Genomic DNA, 21,910 nt, shown 5'->3' with positions numbered 1-21,910 from the left:
CGATGTTCTTAACAATTTCATTTCTACTGCTTGGATCTTACTATCTTGTCTCTTATTAGTTACCACCGTTTCTAGTCTGTATGTTTCAAATGGTATGAACTACTGTTTATATAATGTTAATTTCGTTCTCTTGGACACTTTGTCATCCCAAAAAAACTCTCTGACTTGATGAAAAAATGTTGTACCTTTACATAGTCTGTTATTAATTTCAGGGTTAATAATGCTACCCGATATGTGAACTGTTCTACATTCTCTAACCGTTCTCCGTCTGTTCACTTGGCTTCTCTTTTCCACAGTTTTCTTTTTACTAATTACCATTCCAAACTCCTTCAGATTTTCATTCCAAATGTCTGGCCTCCTTTGTACTTCCTTTTGTCCCTTTCCCCAAATCACCACAACATCTGCAAATATCAAATTATTCACTTCATCACTACTGATACTCTGTTTTACATGTTTCATCGTTTCATCCATCAATATAATAAAAAATAATGGCGACAGTGCACTTCCTTGCTTAAGACCTTTTTTGTATAAAATGTTTCAGAGTCACCACTCCCCACTTGTACACTGCTTTTACTCTCATGATACAACATTTTTATCTTGTTAATTAATGATTTTGGTACATTCCTTTTTAGTAGGCATTCAGGGTTAATAATGCTACTCAGATATGTGAACTGTTCTACAGTCTCTAACCGTTCTCCGTCTATGTTCGCTTGGCTTCTCTTTTCCACAGTTTTCTTTTTACTAATTACCAGTTAAGAGAAAACGTGTTCTCTTAACTCTATCATAAGCCTTTTCCAAATCCAAATATATGAAGATGATTTCATTGCTCCTTTCCAGATGTTTTTCCATTATCGTTCGCACTGTGTCTATTGTTGATATATTTGGTCTAAAGCCATATTGTTCTTCCTCTGTGTTTCTATTAAATCCCTCAGTCTTTTGTTTATGACTTTATCTATTATTGCTTGTTGTTTTAAGGGGCCTAACATCGAAGGTTTATCCATTATTGTTAGCCCATGTGATAATAGGGTTATACCTCTACAATTTTCACATTTCTTCCTATTTCCTTTTTTGAACAGTGGTACAATGTTTTCTTGTTGCCAATCTTCAGGTACCCTTTCAGCCTTCCAAATAGCATTGAGGGCTCTATATAGCCACTAAAGTCCAATGCTTCCGGCTGCCTTAATCATATCAGCATTGAATTCGTCTTTTCCACTTGCTTTACCATTGGTCATTGCTTCCACTGCCCTTTCAAGTTCCAACCATGTTATCAGGTTCTCCTCTTTTTCACCGTCTATTATTTCCACTTTCTTATCTACTTTTTCCTCCAAGCAGTCATCCTCATTATAAAGTTTTTCAAAATACTTTGCCATCACCTTCTGAAGACCCTTTTCATCACGTACTGTGGATCCATCTTCCCTCACTAATGCCTTGATTTTTTCTTGATTTATTCTTTTTGATTTTATTACTCTGTATAATAGTTTCTGATTTCCTCAACTATCTTGCTCAATTTCGTTGGTAATCTCTCCCCATCATTTCTCCTTTTCTTCCTTGATACACCTCTTTACTTGTAGTTTCAATTTTGTATTCCACATGTAACTTTTCCATCTTATTCTCATCCGTCTGATACATTTTTTTGCTTTTTGTTATCCATTTCTTTCTTCACCTTGTTCCTTTCTTTTTTTAAAATTTTATCTGTCCACCACCGTGTCTCCTTTCACTTAACCTTCACTTTTATTTTCCAGCATACTTCAATTGCTGCTTCCACAAATGTCTGTCTTAAACATTCCCACTCTTCTTCTTCACTTCGTATTTCCGTGTTAGGCAACTTCCTTTTTATAAAATCTTGGAATACCATTCTTTTATCCTCCTCCTCCAATTCTCAAATCCTGATCTTTGGTTTCTTCTTCAGTACAATTTTAGGGATTTTTACTTGTTTTAATTCCACAATTAATAATCTATGATCATCTTCCATACTTTCACTTTCTTCGTATTCATGATGTATCTTCCCCATTCTTGGTCTGTTGTTATAAAATCGATGAGTGTTCCATACTGTCCATCCCAACTGTAACAGTTGATCTTATGGCTATTCCTTTTCATAAACCATTCGTTCTTTATTATAAAGTTATTTCTGCAACAAAAGTACAACAGTTTCTCTCCATCTTCATTTCTATCGCCATACCCATGTGGGCCCCGAACATTCTCATAACCCATTCCATCAGTTCACAAATGAGCATTCAGATCTTCCATTATTATGATCCTATCTCCAACAATACTAGTTTCTAGTTTATTGAGGAACTCTTCTTTTTCTTCCACGCTACATCCTGGAGCATACACCTGTACTATCTTTGGTAGTTCCTTGTTGACGTGTATGTGCATTATTATAATTCTTTCATTTACATACTCAAATTTCAGCTTTTGGTTCAACATTCTCATTCACTACAAATCCCACTCCATTTCTTTTCTCTTTACTGTTACCCATTCAGTACAAGGTGTACCCCTTTCTTAGTTTCTTCATTCCTTTCCCTTTGCATGTTATTTCATTTAATCCCAGGATGTCGAGTTTTCGTCTCTCCATTAGGCCAATCAATTCATTTTCCTTCCCATTCATTGTTAAAATAGCTATTGTTCCAAATCAGGTTTTGTTCTCTGATCTAACACTTGCACGAACATCAGCATTACCATCATACTGTGCAACTGTAGTCAGACTTGTCAATTCCATTTCCATTTTTAAACTTCCATCCGAGGCTTGTATTATATTTGAAAGCAAGTACAAATTTACTCATCTGCTGACCTGCTAAGCCACGCATCTGAGGATTTTCTTTCGGGGTTTACTCCCTTAGCCTTTCAAGAACCTTCTTCTCCACAAGGCAGTGGTTTCTTTTTCTAATTTTCCCCAGAGAGGATGGGTTGCCTCATCCACCATCTTTGCCATTCCGAAGGTCTCCTCTTCTTAAGATACTGTTAAGGTCTTCACCCGTAACCCCGGGCATGGGTTCCACGTTGTACCCTGTGAAACAGGGTCCCTGCCTGAACTTAGCTCTCCTTCACACCAGCCTACTGATGTGGAGGATAACCACCCTTGCAACGTGGATGAGCCAGACATCACATAATAATAATAATAATAATAATAATAATAATAATAATAATAATAATAATAATAATGTAATAAAAGATAAGGAAGGAAATCTGTTAATAGAAGATGAGGAGGTAATGAAGAGATGGAAAGAGTATTTGGAGGATCTATATAATGGAGAAGAAATCAATGTAGATGAGTACATCATTAAACAAGAGCAGGTTTCACGAGCTAGGTTTTCCCATAATGAGAAGTGAATTTGAAACAGCACTGCAACAGCTGAAAAAGGCTCCTGGATCAAACAAACTGCCTGCTGAACTACGGAAAAACTCTGGAAAAAAGCTGAAAGATGAACTCTTCAAAATTACCAAGTACTGTTATGAAAAGAGAAATATGCCAGAAGATTTTGTAGAAAGCAAAGCAGTACTTCTGCACAATAAGGAGATTCAACAGAAGGTTCCAATTACAGAATACTAAGCCTTGTTTCACGTGCAGCAAAAATATTCGCATGCATATTAAAAAACAGAATCAAAATGAAAATTGAGCAGAATCTAGATGATAAGTTTGGGTTCAGGAAACGAGTAGGAACGTGAGAAGCTATTATAGCACTTAAAACCATCTTGGAGAGAAGACTAGAGCTTAACAGAAATACATATATAGCTTTTGTAGACCTGGAAAAAGCTTTTAGACAATGTTCAGCCGAAAAGACTGTTCAGAATTATGAAGGATATTCATTTGGACTGGAAAGACAGAAAAGCAATACTAAACCTCTACATCAATCAAAGAATAAACACTGAAAGTAATGAAACACTATGCAAGGTGAGGATGAGGAAAGGTGTAAGACAGGGGTGTTCCTTTTCACCATTTCTATTTAATCTGTACATTGAAGAGGCCATGAAAATTTTAAAATCAAAAACACCTGGCATTAAAATAAATGGAACAACTGTACAATGTATTAGATTTGCCGACAACATTACACTTCTGGCTGACAATGAGAAGAACATGCAGATCATGCTCAACAAATTAACATCCATCAAAAGATTTCCAACTAAACATTAATAATGTAAATTAACTGATGTTATGGTTGTAAGGAAATCTAAAATGAAGCCAGAGGCACAGAATTGGAAATATTTTATAAAACAGGCGCACAAGTTCTGCTACTTAGGATCAGTTATTACCAATGACAACAGATGCACTGTGTAAATAAAAAGAAGAAGCAGCACTTAATTAATAAATCCTTAGATACTGAACAAAATAAATTATTTATCAACACATTTAGTGTGTGCTGCTATATGGCTGTGAAGGATGGACTCTCTTGAAGGAGAGTGTGAAACGACTTGAGGCACTGGAAATGTGGCTATGGAGGAAGATGACAAGAACTAGCTGGATTGAGAAGAAAACTAATGAAGCAGTGCTTAGAGAAATAAACACCCAGGGACATTTAATAACAACGATAAAAAGGAGAAAGGATCCGTTTTTGGTCACATTCTCTGGCATAATGACTTCATAAAGAATTTGTTCGAAGGCAAGGTGATGAGAAAGAAAGGCACAGGGAAACCATGGAAGAAGATCGTTGTAGAGGTCGTTGAGATGATGGGATGCCAAGGTTATGGAGAGATGAAAAGGATCGCAGAGGGAAGAGATCAATGGTTGCAGCGACAAGACAAAGCCTTAAGATAATGATGAATAATGATGAATGTTTTTGCACTTATCTCTTAGTTTAGCAGCAGTGCTGCTTTTTTTCTTCCCATCAAAACAGGAGCATTATCTGCGCTGAAAGCTATACAGTTTGCCACTGGAATGTCATATCTTTATAGAACATCCACTAGCAAATCAGCAATATTAACTTTTAAGTACATGCGCTTGTGAATAAAGTAAACCACGCGTACTAACAAAGGTAACGTTTTTTGTTGTGATGTCAAGAAAAATTACAATGCGTATTGAAACAGGAACGCCCTACGAGCATTCACGTTTCATTCATTTATTAAGAGGAACTCGCTAACACCCGGCCGTAAGCATTTAAAACTTGCGCCGAGCGCACAGGCATTGTGGGAACTGCAAGCAAGCTCGCGCTGTTCCGGAACACCGGCCAAGGTCAAGCGACGTCACGCAGAAGGTTCTTTCGTGTTCCATAGCATTGCAGCATGAACGAAATGTGATATCAATATTTCAATAACGTCACCTTGCAGGCAGGAATAATGAACGCTGCTAGCCGAAATTTCATGTCAATCGGTGTAAAGATGGCCAAGATATAAAATTTTCTTGAGGCCCACATGTGTAGCCACGCCCACCGACCTTCGGCAATATAAGCGAATCGCCAGCCTGGGGTAAAGCAGAGAGTGCGCAGTGTGGGCAGTGTGCAGCTGAAGTGTGCCGTAGGCAGAGAGAGTGAGGGGAGTCGGCAGTAAGCCGTGAGTTCAGTGTGTGTGCGCGCAAGTAAGCACGTCGCGATATAATTCGTCACTCGGTCCGGCTGTATACTCGAGTTCAGAAACGTTAGTGTTAGAAGCTTTCTCCGCGGGCTTGAACTTTGTGAATGAACAAAAACGTAATTTTGTTTTTATCAGTCTGTACGACTGGGCGATTATATTTCGTTTCTAGCATAAACTGTGCCAGCCTTGATTTCATTTAAAGACTGTGTGAAAACAGCGATAGTGTTTCTAGCATAAACTGTGCCAGCCTGCATTTCATTTAAAGACTGTGTCTATCCATTGAACTGTGTTCGTAATAAAACTGTGCCGACCTTCATTTCATTTAAAGACTGTGTTTATCCATTTTTCGGAACTGTGTTCGTAATAAAACTGTGCCGACCTTAATTTCATTTAAAGACTGTGTCTATCCGTTGAACTGTGTTCGCAATAAACTGTGCCAACATTCCCTCTTAAAGACAGTATTAACTTGTGGAATACGGTATCGTAATTTCTTTCCGAGGGACCATGCCAATTCCCATCATAACCTGTTCAGAATCACGTATGATCTTAAGTGCCAGTGATAATCTTCAGAAAATTACGACGTAACAGAACTTGGACTGTCGTTTATTTCAACAAGTGTGTGAATATTGTGCTCATGGTGTACAGTGCAGAGACTGTACCCGGTGAATTTAATTTTCTTTGTGAAGTGCTTAATCACTGTACCTCGGAAGGTCCTAGATTGTTTTCGTTTGTTTATTATTCCAAATACGATAATTCCTTCCATCTTATTCTCATGGAACTGTGACTCTGACTTTATCCTTGCTGCGAAAGTGCGTTCAAATCATTGACTGTGGGAACTATTTCGGTGTGCTTCGTCTTAGAGAGGTGTCACACCAGAGTCCCATGACGTCCGATGTGGAAGCTCCACATTTCCCCGTTCCCGCCTCAGGTTCGAGTCGCCATCAACACTAATACAGAGAAAACACCAACGACGGAAGACAACGCCGACGCCGACCGCAAGACGACGTCCCCTCCACGCCTTCAAGGACAACTCCACGATTCAGCTGTAAAAGGTGACATAATTCTTTGCATATCTATTGAATAAACTGAAGGATCCACTTAATCATAAAAAATTTGTTTCACTACCCTTCTCTCTCTCTCTCTCACTCTCTTAGCATGGGCCATACACGCCTTGTCGTTTCTCATGCTCTCCGATAAACTGAAGTACGGGCGTTCCTGTTTCAGTATGTTGTACCTTAATTAAGGCCATGGCCACTGGATAAAGTTAGAACTGCACTTAAACCTTAAAATTGCAGAAAACTACTAATGTACAATCTACAATAGTACTAGCCTGGCTTGCAGGAGAGCCCACATCATGGAAAATATTTGTTGGTAACCAAATGTATGAGATACAGAAACTGTCATCTGTGGAACAATTGAAACATGTAATGTCACCGGACAATCCAGCTGACATCATTTTGAGGGGGATTGATCCACATCTGGCTCTACCAGCCACAGTCAGCCTGGCCTGTCAGTGAAATGAAAAATAAATCCTGAACTCTCCGATGTACCAGAACAAACGAAACCAGCCATTTGCTTACTTGTTGTCAGTCATTTGGTTGAGGACTTAGTCCACCACTTTTCTTCTGGGTCATAGCTGGTAAGAGTCATGGCGTTCATACTGAGGTACATGAACAAACCTCAGGCTTCCTGCTTCAAAGAGACAGGTGGGAGGTCTGACTGTAGTCGAACTTCAAGAGGCATCGCATAGGATCATCCGTACTGCCCAAGGACAAGCATATGGTAAGGAGTTTCAAGATCTGCAACTTGGCAGACTTATCGCAAAGGGCAGCAAGTTCAAGTCTCTTCATCCCTTTGTAGATGCAAAACAGAGGCTTAAGGTGGGTGGCAGACTGGAACGATCTCAGGCTCCGTACAGCCAGAAACATCCCGTCATCCTACCACCTAATAATGTGACCAGGTTGTTAGTAACGAGCGAGCACTTGCGACTTCTGCATTCTGGACCCCAACTTTTGCTTGCAACCATTACATAACGATATTGGATACCTAATGGTGTCATCAGGCACGTAACGCACAAGTGTCCGCCTTGCTATAGGTTGTTATGTGCTCCCTAAATCATGCCTACTATGTTCATCTTACCTTCTCTATACTTCGCCGTCGTGCTGCCATAAACATTCCTACTGGACATACTGTGTTCCGTCTGCTCACCTGCCTCACCAGAAACTGCATGCTGTCTCGCCTTCCTCGCCGGCTCTTGATTACGTTACCTGTTTCTCGTAATTTCCAGATTACGCTTTGCTCCGCTATATAACTCGCCGCTGCCTTTCCTTCCGCGGTCAGGTATTCTTGTGCATGTAAAGTAGTGGGAGCAGGAACTATTTCGCACGGCTGGCCCGTGGCGATTTTAAACATTCTATTCTACGTCACATCATATCATCTTTGTGCAGGGTGAGCAGACTTGTAATTTATGATATCTTAATACTTTTGATTTTCTTCACTCCTTAGCCCTTCAGGCCTTAGCATACATATTTTTTTTGAACTTAGGCCCATTCTGGGCACTTCATGTCGCTTGTTAACAAATTATTCAGACTTGGTCAGAATCTTGTGCAAAAGGACTTGTGCTTCGGCGAACTCTACCATTGACACTGAACTTTGTGTACGCCCTGTGTGCGCGCGATTTTATTAATACAGAAATAGACACAGCAGCCTGGTTTTTTACCCTCTCTAATCCTGCATTCTTTTCTCCCCCCTTGCAAATTTTTTTCTCTCTGTTCCGTTGACTTCCTTTCTACTTTCACAAATTTTACATCGTTCTTAATGGTAATAGTGGCCTATACTCTCTGTTAACTTTTTCTCACATGGTGTATAATTATGGTGCTTTTTCTCTTTTAATGTAAAAATATTGTTAGATCCCTTTAGTATTGTCCGTAAGATATGATGATGATGATGATGATGCTTGTAGTTTAAAGGGGCCTAACATCGAGGTCATCGGCCCCTAACGGCACGAAATGAAATGGCAACAAAAAAAATATCAAAATCATCCACTGACCAAAATAAGAAAATGTCATGAAGAATGAATAGATGGACCCAAAAGGAAAACCAAAAAACAATAAATACACAAACAAAAAACAGTGGATCCAATGCAAAAAGGATCAGAAAAAATAGTATTACTGACCAAGGGACCACATATAAAGCATAATCCTGAATCGAGGATGCTTGATGTCTAAAGGGGTCCAAACTCCATGTCTAAAGCCCCACAAAATGGTACATGTCACGAGTAAAGTAGAACCATGGTATTTGTCATTTTGGGGTACTAATCAAAAGTAGCGAAGACTTACGGTGTTCCACACAAGATGGTACTACTCACAAGTATTGTACCTCGTTCAGGTAACGCAGACCTATGTTGTTCCTAACACAATGGCGCCACTCATAGCCAACGCAAACTGGTAAGGTTCCTCTCCGAGTGTACTAACCACAGGGACTAGCACTATCTCGTAGTGTTCCTCAACATAGTGGGGACCAATCACAGGCAACGCTGACCCACGGCGCCGCTCAGAGCCAAAGCAAACCGAGAAGGCTCCTCACCGAGTGTACTAACCACAGGGACGCGCCATATCCCGTGGTGTTCCTCAACATAGTGGGGACCAATCACAGGCAACGCTGACCCACGGCGCCGCTCATAGCCAACGCAAACCGAGAAGGTTCCTCACCGAGAGTACTAACCACGGGACTCGCACCATTCCGTGCCGTTCCTCAACATAGTGGGTACCAATCACAGGCAACGCTGACCCACGGTGTCGCTCATGTAGTGGTACAATGCACAGGCAACGCCCAGACCCGCGGTGTTGCTCACATGGGTACGACGCACGGGTACTGGAAAACCTCCGACCAGACCATTGGTGGTACTAATCACAAACCTATTTCGTACTAACATAGTGGTACTACTCGCGCAAGTATAGGCAATCCATGGTATTCCCCATGTGATGGTACGAATCAAAAGTAGTTACATGGTTCTAATTCAACCATCCCTTGGTCGCCCCTTTTAGTCGCCTCTCACGACAGGCAGGGGATAGCGTGGGTGTATTATTCGTCTGGGTCCCCCACCCACAGGGGGTAAAAAGAGAAAAAAAAGGAGAAAGAAGGGATCCGTCACTTCAAAAAATGAAGTAACGGACAAAGAAAGGCAAGGGCCACGAAGGGCGTGAAAATGAACAAGAGTTGACCAAGGGAGGTCGGACAGGATAGACGAAAGTGAGGAGCCCGGCACAACTAAGTGGAAGCAATGCCATGGTCGCCTATCCACACTCCCAAGTTGAGAGCCTCTTGGGCCCCTGATAGTCGCCTCTTGCGACAGGCAGGGGATACCGCGGGTGTATTCTACATATGCGTCCCCCACCCTCAGGGGGCCATAAGATATGCTATTTCCAGTCATTCCATAATGTGTTTCCCCAGATGTACATATTATGTGTTGTTAACAGGGTTATAATTAGGTCTACTCATAGTCTGATCATCGTCCTTTTAAATTCTTTTTCTATTGCCAACATAATTTAGAGAAACCTTGTTACAATCTGAAAATCTACTTTCCCTTGTGGAATTCCATATAAACTTTCCAATTTTTGCTTATGCACCTAAACATTGTAATTACTGTTATTTTTGTTTCATATTTATCAAAGGTGTTCTTTATTGTAAAAATTTTTCCTTCTGGTGGTCTTGTAATATACCTTGTGATTTAAACCTTGTCGTTTGGGCTGTTTTTGCTATCCCTGCTTCCCGTCCCCTTTTTCTTTTATGCACATACCACGGTATACCTCTTGGGTAAAGGTCCAGAAAATAACCTCTGCGCTATTCTGCTGACATCTTGGAATTTATTTTGATTGCTATACTTGCGAGTACTGTACATGTGCTGCGAAAGACTTGGCTAGTGTTTTCATTTGCGCATGACCTTGGGCTCGGTGCTTAGGCTTCTAGACATACACAGACTCATAACTTGGATTTTTTTGCATTTTGTATTATCTCATCTCCTCCTCTGCGAACCATGTGATCTAGCCGCGGTGAGGAGGCTTGCGTGTTCAAATGATGCAGATAGCCGAGCCGCAGGTGCAACCGTATCGGATGGGTATCTCTTGAGAGACCAAACTAACGAATGGTTCATTGAAAGGGGGGTAGCAGCCTTTCGGTAGTTGCAAGGGCAGCAGTCTAGATGATTGACCGATACGGCCTTGTAACAATACTCAACACAGCTTAGCTGTGTTGATACTGCTACACGGCTGAAAGCAACGGGAAACTACAGCCGTAACTACCTCCCGAGGGCATGCAGCTCTCCCTGTATGAATGATGTACTGCTGATGGCTTCCTCCCGGGTAAAATATTCCGGAGGTAAACTAGTCCCACATTCGGATCTCCGGGTGGGGAATACACGAGAAGGGGCGATCATCAGGAAGACGGATACCGACATTCTGCGAGTTGGAGCGTGGAATGTTAGAAATTTGAATCGTTGTGGTAGGTTAGAGAATCTGAAAAGGGAGATGGATAGGCTAAAGTTAGATGTAGTTGGTATAAGTGAAGTACGATCGCAGGAAGAACAAGATTTTTGGTCAGGCGACTACCGAATTATCAACACAAAATCAAACAGGGGAAATGCAGAAGTTGGTTTAATAATGAATAAGAAAATAGGGCAGCGGGTAAGCTACTACAACCAACATAGTGAAAGAATTATTGTCATAAAGATAGACACCAAACCAATGCCCACCACAACAGTGCAGGTCTATATGCCTACTAGTTCAGCGGATGATCAGGAAATCGAAAGAACATATGAAGAGATAGACGATTTAATACAATATGTAAAAGGTGCTGAGAATCTAATTGTGATGGGAGACTGGAATGCAGTGGTAGGCCAAGGAAGAGAAGGTAGTACAGTAGGAGAATTTGGATTGGGACAAAGGAACGAAAGAGGAAGTCGGCTGGTTGATTACAGTACTGATGATAATTTAGTCCTTGCCAATACTTGGTTCAAACACCACAAATGATGGTTGTATACGTGGACGAGACCTGGAGACACTGGAAGGTATCAAATAGACTTCATTATGATTAGGTAGAGATTCAGAAACCAAGTGTTGGATTGCAAAACTTTCCCAGGAGCAGACGTGGACTCTGACCACAACTTGTTGGTCATGAAATGCCATCTGAAGTTGAAGAAATTGAAGAAAGGAAAGAATGCAAAATGATGGGATCTAGACAAGTTGAAAGAAAAGGGTGTGATTGTTTCAAGGAACATGTTGCACAAGGACTATATGAAAAGGCTGAAGGAAACACTATAGAGGAAGAGTGGAGAGTCATGAAAAATGAAGTTAGTAGGGCTGCTAAAGAAATGTTAGGAAGGAAGAAAAGATCAACTAAGAATCAGTGGATAACTCAGGAGATACTAGACCTGATTGATGAACGACGAAAATATAAGAATGCTAGAAATGAAGAGGGCAGAAAAAATACGGGCGATTAAAGAATCTAGTGGACTGAAAGGGCAAGGTAGCTAAGGAAGAATGGCTGAAGGAGAAGTGCAAGGATGTCGAAGGCTGTATGGTCCTGGGAAAGGTAGATGCTGCATACAGGAAAATCAAGGAAACCTTTGCAGGAAGGAAATCTAGGTGTATGAATATTAAGAGCTCAGATGGAGAGCCACTTCTAGGGAAAGAAGACAAAGCAGAAAGATGGCAGGAGCATATCCAACAGTTGTATCAAGGTAAAGATGTAGATAATTTGGTTCTGGAACATGAAGGGGCTGTTTATGCTGATGAAATGGGAGGCGCAATTTTGAGGTCAGAGTTTGACAGAGCTGTGAGTGGTCTAAATAGGAACAAGGCACGTGGAATTGATGACATTCCGTCTGAATTACTGACTGCCGTAGGAGAAACCAGCATGGCAAGGTTATTTCATTTAGTGTGCAAGATGTATGAGACAGGAGAAGTCCCATCCGATTTTCGGCAGAATGTTGTTATACCTATTCCCAAGAAAGCCGGTGCTGACAGGTGTGAAAACTACCGCACCATTAGTTTAGTATCTCATGCCTGCAAAATTTTAACACGTATTATTTACAGAAGAATGGAAAAACAAGTTGAAGCTGAGTTGGGAGAAGATCTATTTGGCTTCAGAAGAAATGTAGGAACACGTGAAACAATCCTGACTTTATGTCTGATCTTAGAGGATCGAATCAAGAAGGACAAGCCCACGTACATGGCATTCGTAGATCTAGAAAAGGCATTCGATAATGTTGATTGGACCAAGCTATTTATGATTCTGAAGATGATAGGGATCAGATACCGAGAACGAAGAATTATCTACAATCTGTATAAAAATCAGTCTGCAGTGATAAGAATCAAGGGCTTTGAAAAAGAAGCAGCAATCCAGAAAGGAGTGAGGCAAGGCTGCAGTTTGTCCACCCTCCTTTTCAATGTTTACATAGAACAGGCAGTAAAGGAAATCAAAGAGGAATTTGGAAAGGGAATCACAGTCCAAGGAGACGAAATCAAAACCTTGAGATTTGCCGATGATATTGTTATTTTATCTGACACTGCAGAAGATCTCGAGAAGCTCCTGAATGGTATGGATGAAGTCTTGGGTAAGGAGTACAAGATGAAAATAAATAAGTCCAAAACAAAAGTAATGGAGTGCAGTCGAACGAAGGCAGGTGATGTAGGAAATATTAAATTAGAAAATGAAGTCTTAAAGGAAGTAGATGAATATTGTTACTTGGGTAGTAAAATAACTAGCGATGGCAGAAGTAAGGAGGACATAAAATGCAGACTACCACAAGCAAGGAAGAGCTTTCTTAAGAAAAGAAATTTGCTCACTTCAAACATTGATATTGGAATTAGAAAGATGTTTTTGAAGACTTTCGTGTTGAGCGTGGCATTGTATGGAAGTGAAACATGGACGATAACTAGCTCAGAAAGAAAGAACAGAAGCTTTTGAAATGTGGTGTTACAGAAGAATGCTGAAGGTGAGATGGATAGATCGAATCACAAATGATGAGATACTGAATCGAATTGGTGAGAGGAGATCGATTTGGCTAAATTTGACGAGAAGAAGAGATAGAATAATAGGACACATCTTAAGATACCCAGGACTTGTTCAGTTGGTTTTTGAAGGAAGTGTAGGTGGTAAGAACAGTAGGGGTAGACCAAGGTATGAATATGACAAGCAGATTAGAGCGGATGTAGGATGCAATAGTTATGTAGAAATGAAAAGGTTAGCACAGGATAGGGTGGCATGGAGGGCTGCATCAAACCAGCCTACAGACTGATGACTCAAACACACACATTATCTCATCTATCTACAGATATCATCAATTTTCGTGAACGTATACGCTAAATACATAAAATTGACCCTAACAAGGTTGAACATCATCTCAAATCATAGGCCTGCTCCCACACCACAGGGTAGAACCCAACAGATCATTTTTGAACTGTGGCGTTGACTATGGGGATCCACCCTACTTTAAGCAAGGGACCTGTAAAAGCAAAACAAAGGTAAAATGTTATATTGCTCTATTTGTCAGTATTTGGCAACCAAGGCGATCCATCTTAACTTGTCTCTGACCTGTCTCCTGATGCGTTCCTAGCTGCTCTGCATAGGTTTAAATTGCGCCGGGGTATCCGCCAGAATGTCCTCAGTGACAACGGATGTACATTCGTGGGTGCAAGAAGCAAGCTATGGGAGCTTCACACTCTTCAGATTTCAAGTACATTAGAGGAAAGTGGACAACTTTACATCTCTATGCGGAATACAGTGCATTTTATTCCACCCCATGCCTCTCAATTTGGTGGGCTGTGGGAGGCCAGCATAAAATCTACGAAGTCCCATTTGAAGAAGGTTGCAGGAAATCTTGCACTGGTTTTTGAAGAAATGTCCACATTGTTAGTCCAGGTTGAGGAAGGCCTGTATTCAGAGACCATTAACTTAACTGTCTGATAGTCCTGATGACTATTCATTCCTGACTCCCAGCCACTTTCTGATTGGAGAACCTCTCACAACCATCCCAGAGCCAGATTTACTTGCAGTTTCAGGTTCTCGTCTGTCCAGGTGGCAGCTACTTCAGCACTGCAGGGAGTACATCTGGAAGCAGTGGTCAAGGGACTATCCGGGACAACTCCAGAAGCGGACTAAATGGTCACCAGGAAGGGTCAATCTTTGACCCGGAACTCTGGTTCTTCTCAAGGAAGATAACTTGTCACCTCTTGTGTGGCAGACAGGGATTGTGGTAGATATGAAAGCAGGAGTCGACGGCTTGGTGCGAGTTGCCACTATTCACACTCTCAAGGGGACCTTCAAGCGCCCAGTTGCAAAAATTTGTCTCTTCCCAGAAGAGGTTGAAACTGTAGATAGTGAGAAAGTGTAATCTTTTATGTGCTAAACCTTTCTCTCTTACATTTGACATTTTCAGTGCAAGTACTAATTTGTTGATACAGATGTTGATTCCCATGTTAATAAATTTTGTGTTTGTAATATATATACATAAATTGATAATGCTTGTTGTTTAAAGGGGCCTAACATCTAGGTCATCGGCCCTATACATAAATTAGGTGGGTGGTATGTTGAACGTCATGTGTATGTTCGTCCCTCAGAGCAGCACTTCAGATAGCTACATCCTCCGTGGAGGGGGAGGCTAGGTAACGCTACTCATCGGCGTCAGGCAGTAACGAGACTTGGATTAGCGTGGGTAGATGTGTTGAGGTTGGTCGTAGCAGTATGCTACAACATGGACCAGTGTCCTATGTGTATATATTATGTACAGGGTAATTAGATTAGTGAATAAATCAGTTAAGAAATGTACATTCTATTGGCCTTCTCTTTGCACTTAACCCTGCAGCACTGGCGCTCTATGTTGTGACTTGAATGCTGGCGCGTAGTCTCACAGACCCATGTATATTTTTAACAATATTATTCTAAATTATAAGCAACAAAGAGTTTTAATTATTTTAATGGTTTGAGTGGTTTATAAATAACAGGTTAAATTATAAATCAAACACTTGTGCTACATTTTACTGATGCACTTAAAATTCTATGCGTGCTGTTTAGAGGGGCCAAAAATCTAGGTCATCAGCCCAATTAAAATTCTAATAGTTACTGTAAAGATGTGTAGTGGTAGTATACACTACATAACAAAAAATACTAGTGTTTAGCATTTGAAATTATTTGATATTAAAATATATTCTAAAATAGCAAAACATTCTTTTCTGAGGCAGCATACTGCTTTGTCCATATAGGCTGGATGCTGAGCGGGAAGTTGTTTCTATCATAGGGTAAGAAACATGTTATCGGACAAAGATGCTCCAATGGAAGCAAAGGAAACTATGTACAAAATGTATTACGTACCCATAACAACTTACGGAGCAGAAACTTGGACAGACAAAGAAGGATGAGAGTTGAATACAGGCACCGGAAATGAAGTTCTCGAGGAGTATGATACAGAAGGATAGAAGAGACAAAATACGGAATGAGAAAATCCCCAAAGAAATTGGAGTGGAAAAAGTGATTGATAGAGAAGAGCTGACTAAGATGGTTTGGGCACATCAAGCGAATGAGTCACGAAAGAATGCCAAAAAAGGTGATGGAAATGTAAATGCAAGGAAGGAGAGGTCGAGGACGACCACTACTGAGATGGAAGGACACAAACCAATGCAGTATTAAAGAAAGAAACCTGGACTGGGACACAGTGTTGAAGGAGGAGTGGTGGAAAGACCGAAGAAAGTGGAGAGGAACCATATTTGCCCCTACCCAGCTACAGCTGAATAAAGGGAATGATGATGATGAGCAAAACACCAAGTCCAAAACATTTCCTTCAAAAATAACTCTGGGTTCAAAATTCTAAGACTGAATTTGCTATTCATAAACTATTTGGAAAGTGGACACACCTGGCATGAAAATTCGGCATGTCTTATGACATACGACATAAAGACCTTTTACAAAATTTTCAATAGTGTTGCTCTCTATTCTGCAATGAATAGCAATATCTTCCTCTTCCTTGTCTCATTCGCCAGGGTTTGCTTCTAAATAGCTTTTACAGTCTTCTTAAAGTAACACAGTTATATGCTCACCTTCTTGTTCACTGGTCTTAACTCAGTAAATAAAATTTCATTAATGTAAAAGTTCAGACTAAACCCACCAAGAAGTAAGTAATAAACATTTGAAACATTATTTTTAATACCCTGATGCATGTAACTGTAATTTTACAGAAATGTGTGTGCACTTAGATGAGTAACACGAACACTGGCACTAAGTCTGACAGACCCACACGGCTGTTATTTCCGGTACTGTAAGTGAGCACGCAACCTGAGACTGCGAAGTCAAACTAGTTAAGGGGAGAGGAAGGTACACAAAGAAAGAGGTTCGCAACCCCCAACATTCGTCCACCAATTGCAAAAACATATGACATGGGTCTGAGAGACTAAGCACCAGTGCTGAAGGGTTAAATCAGTACATTTTTGTGAGCTGTGGGAAGAGCTAAGCCTCATGCGACTTGAGTAATCAACTTGAACACGAGACCGAACAGTTGGTCACCTAATGTTAATACATTTTAATGTCAAGTTTATAAATAACCCTTCTGAATTAAACTGTGAAATATCACTGCACCAGAGAGAAAAGTAGGGCCAGCCATTTAGGGACCAGCAAGCTAGTAAGTCTGGACGCAATTTGTCCAACATGTTTCAGAAAAGTTTAACTTCAGTCTTCCTAATTATTTTAACCAGTTATGGGCAACCAAAACCCATGTCTTGCATACAAATTATCTGCGTATTATAAGAGTGACTTTAAATACATTTCTGCTTTGTTACAGTGATAGCAGACTTGCTGTACTTTTTATCATGCATTAAAGATTTTCAAGCAGAGTATCAATTCTGGAAATCAAGACATGCAAACTTTCTGGTTGAGAATTAGTAAATAAAAATTTAAAGCAGCCTTTTAGTTTAATGTGATAATTCATATCATTATTATTGCCAAGGGGCCTCCAGTTTTACAGGGAATCTAAACCACAGGGACAGGACTTCTCATTTTAAGAATGCCTCATGAATGGCTGGGAATTGAACCGCAGCTACCTGCGTGCCTGTCAGGAAGTTTGTAGGTGTAAGACAGTATATTACATAATGCACTACTACCTGCTTGAGACAGTATAGGAGAAGGGGTATCCGACAGAGACTGGTAGGTACCACCATTCAACGAGACAATTGCAGGAGGAATCTCCAGACTGGGTGATGATCCTCGGCCCAAAACCAAGTTGCTACCGGCTGGCGTAGTACCGTTCAAAGATCCATTTGTCAGATCTATTAAAAAACAAAGAAGCAAACAACATTTATATAAATTTAAAATAATTCTAAAGAACAAAATACAACAAATGTATCACAAGATTTAAGATTTACAGTGACACGACCATATAGGTTTCTCCTGGGCTAAGGATCCCACCTCGACACGTGCGGTTTAGTAGCAGTCTTATGTAACAGACTATAACGTATTCAAGATAGAGACATAAATAACAGAGAATCAAATCGCATCTATAATATAGTGATGGAGGTGGTTATTATTGTTTTAAGAGGAAGTACAACTAAGCAACCATCCTCTGTATAACGCTAATCAGACAGAAAAATGGAAGGGATCTGACACTTTGAAAAATGAAGGTATCAGCAAAAGAAAGACAAGGGCCACAAAGGGCCTGAAAATGAAAGAGTCCCTAGGCTTCGAGTACTCTAATACCGTCGGGATCAGAAAAGAACAAGAGTTGACCAAGGTAGGTCGGATAGTATAGATGAAAGTGAGGAGTCTGGCACAAGTAAATGGAAGCAATGCTAGGATTCAGCCGAGGGCCCCTGTGGTTGCCAACCCACGCTCCCAAGTTTAGAGCCCCTAGGGCCCCTTTTAGTCGCCTCCTACGACAGGCAGGGGATACCGTGGGTGTTACTTCTACCGCCCCCACCCACAAGGGGGAAGAGCCTTGATATGCTGAGTATTCACAAATGCAAAAACATATCGCTGATAATGCCTTTGGTGACGAGATGTAGTGTTTACAGGTGCACTATGTCTCCTGGTATAGGTTAAAATAAATTCGTTACTTTTATTGACCGATGTATGAGCAATGCTAGTTCTTTATGCAGCCAGTCCGTTATGAATGATGTGAAAATATTGCTCATCGTGTCGGTTGATGCATGCATTTCAGTGGGCTTGGACCACTGAGGAAGACAATAGGAAACTGCCTCACACCTCATTTTTCTAGTACGCCTTTTCAGTGATGCCTAGGTTATGTATCTGTTGGCGGAGCTGAGGAGGATCAAACCAGCCTTCAGGCTGAATTCCCAACACACATAACACTGATAATCTTCGAGGACATTATTGCTTCCACATAATCCACGGCAAGCACATTACACTTGTTGTTTGAGTCATCAGTCCATAGACTGGTTTGATCCAGACCCAGCTTCAATTCCTGGTACTGCTAGAAATTTAAGACTGACAAGAAGGCTGGTATGTGGTTAAAAGTACATAGTGTTCACCTCAAATGGTGGTGCAGCAGAAAATATCTGCACCACCTTGGGATGAGGACAGGAATTTACGAGTACACATAATCTGAACTTTTACAGTATTGAGCGGTATTCAACCAAAATATGATAATTTAACAGTCAGTGTTCTCCTTGCACAATCTAACGTCCTCTACCTGGAAATATGCCAGATAAAGCCTTATATTACATTTGCCAACCAGAATAGCTTAAGGTATGGGACATGCACATCACAAAAACTTTCTTTACAAGTAATGGACAGGAACAAACACGTGCAAATCACACCACGTAATAGAAAAACAGGAATATAGAAAGGAAAACAAGAATACAGAAACATATTATAGGATAAACATGACAGGTCAGAGTGAGGAGAGAAACTTCTCCAATTACAGTGGTCGACATTGAATTTTTGCTGAAATAAGTAAATATACTGTAAGGTAAGGAATTGATGTGCTCATTTCAGGTCTTGTTTCATTTTTGTTGTATCACAAATAATTTTCTAGTTATTCGTAATTTCCACTTTGTATATTTACGTGCGGCTGACAGCAAGATTTCTCTGCATGGCACCACTGGTATTTTTTTCTTATATTCTGTTGATGCATTACTTTCTACCACAGATTCCACATGGAATCATCATCCTCCGTCACAGTATGTATACCAAGAGCAACACATTCATCTTACTAGTAATAGTGAATCTTGTGTGATAATGGTATAAAAATTTAGTGGTGCCATATAATTTACATCAACCTAATAACGTGTGGCTTTGTACTTACATTAGTGAATGCAGTTTTTTCTAGTTCCCTTGATTAATTCAAGCAAATGCCTATTCTAAACGAAGTAACTTATTTAGATAAACTGTAGGGAAATATGTACCGGTACTAATAGGGCTAATTCTGTTGCAGATAAATCACTTATCATGCCCCAAAATTGTCTAAATCATTCCAACAACTTCTGCTACACGTGGTTCCTTCACTCCGAAATCACTATGGCCCACAATCACTCCATGGCTTCAGAAACTGTATCAATTGTACTTTGGTAATCCTCTTGGTGACCAAGATAAAGGTGGACACCACATATTTTATGTAAACCTCGTTCAATTGGCTTAGGGGAATGTGTACAATAGAAGAAAATGTCAATGCCATTTGCACTCTCAATGATATAGTGGGAACTGGAAAACCACACTGATGATTGTTATTTTGGTTATGTAAATACTAAAGGGTTTTCAGAAAAAAGAAACAAAATATGGAATCTGCAAGGAGGCTGCTTCCACATGATGAAAGTTTACCATTTTTGAAACCTCCAGAAAATAAAAATTTTCAAGAAATGAAATGTGTCTTAGATACTGGTAGTGGAAAATTGGAATGTGATTCTGATCCTGAATACATTCCTGAGGTGTCTAGTTCCAAACCGCAGCAATTTACCCAACATGAATTGAATAATCTCATTAGAGATGTTTCACTCCCATAAGATAATGCAGAACTTCTAGTTTCCAGGTGTAAGGAGAACTGTCTTGAAAACAATGTCAGAATCTGCCATTAGAGAAACGAACAAAGTCTGTAGAAAAATTATTTTTATTAGATGGTCCAATAGTCTTCTGCAACAATGTGCCTGGGCTCTTTGAGGAACTAAAACAACAATATATTGCATCGACTGGAGGCTCTTTATTGACTCTTTCCTGAGAAGTTTGAGGCTTAATACATAATGCATAGTAATGGAAGAAATCCAATACAATCTCTACCAATGGCATATCTGTAGAGATCTGAAAGTTATTACCATGTTGATGGGTATGCAGGGATGATTTACAAAATTCTGCTGCTTTCATTGTGTACAGGGGAGTCAAAATAGAGTGAACATTACGTCAAACAAGAGTGGGAATCTAGGATTTAAATCCCAGGAGAAAACGTCCAGTACATCCCACTAGTTGACCTAAAACAAAGTACTGGTTCCACCTTGCCATACAAAGCTTGGCTCCACAAAAGCCTTTATAAAGACATTTGGAAGGAGAAATTCAAAAGGATTCCAGTATCTGAGTGAAACATACTGCCATGTGTGAGCTGCTAAACTACAAGAAGGTGCTTTAGTTGCCGCACAACGCTTGGAAAAGCTTCAAGTGGCTATGTATGAACTTCTTAGGGTATGTTCACACCGCACGCAGCAAGCTCGGCAGTAAGCAGGGTGACTTTGCTGCTTGGTGAAGTGCTGTGTGCAGCAAGCAGCACGAGTGTTCACACCACTACGCTGGGCAGTGTGCTGCTAATCATTTGCCGCATTTCGTTTTGTGTAAGATGGCATTATCAAAGTTATAGAGAAGAATGTATTTAATTGGAAAGTGTTGCAATGAAGATGGGCGATTCTATGATTTTGACTCGTACATGGGTACATGAATTTAACCAGTTTAGAGGCACTTGTGGCGAGTTTAACACCTTAAGTGCCACATATGCAGTAAAAAAAATTCCATCCAGGCCATTCTTTCTTTCTTTACTATAGAGTATAAAATAGTGCATCTTATTACAGAAATGTTCCTTTTAGTCATCTTGGGCTAAATTGTAGTCATAACACTGTGTTGAAATTGTGGTGACACATTGGTCTCACGCAGCCACTGACACTACCTTCCAGCTGTATAGGTCGCGTGAGACCAATGTGTCACCACGTATCCTAGCACAGTTCTCTCCTTCCTGACACACTGGTATACGTCTGTCTCATTAGATCATGAAATACTAAAGAATAAAACTCTTATCTTTGGAATATTGAAATATAATTGGAAGTATAATCCAACAAATGTTACTAAAAGGAAGTTAGCAAGAGGAGAGACAAGAGCCTGTGAAAGTAACAGTGGTGTGGTTGTTCAGAAATGGCATGATAAAAGAGCCGTG

General features: G+C 40.4%; 1 protein-coding gene across 2 annotated transcripts in view; it reads right to left on the bottom strand.

The window, feature by feature from the left end:
• The window catches only part of mei-P26 (meiotic P26), a 451,952-nt gene that overhangs the window by 156,641 nt on the left and 273,401 nt on the right, over positions 1-21,910 (bottom strand). For both annotated transcript variants that reach the window (XM_067142736.2, XM_067142737.2), the window contains exon 9: positions 17,652-17,816. In XM_067142736.2, coding sequence (XP_066998837.2) covers positions 17,652-17,816 — 165 coding nt within the window. The remainder of the gene's footprint in view (positions 1-17,651; positions 17,817-21,910) is intronic.

The sequence above is a fragment of the Anabrus simplex genome, chromosome 3 (genome assembly GCF_040414725.1).
Source record: "Anabrus simplex isolate iqAnaSimp1 chromosome 3, ASM4041472v1, whole genome shotgun sequence".
Taxonomy (NCBI): Eukaryota; Metazoa; Arthropoda; class Insecta; order Orthoptera; family Tettigoniidae; genus Anabrus; species Anabrus simplex.
The sequence above is the reverse complement of the archived record's forward strand: the minus strand, read 5'-3'. Positions and strand labels throughout refer to the sequence as shown.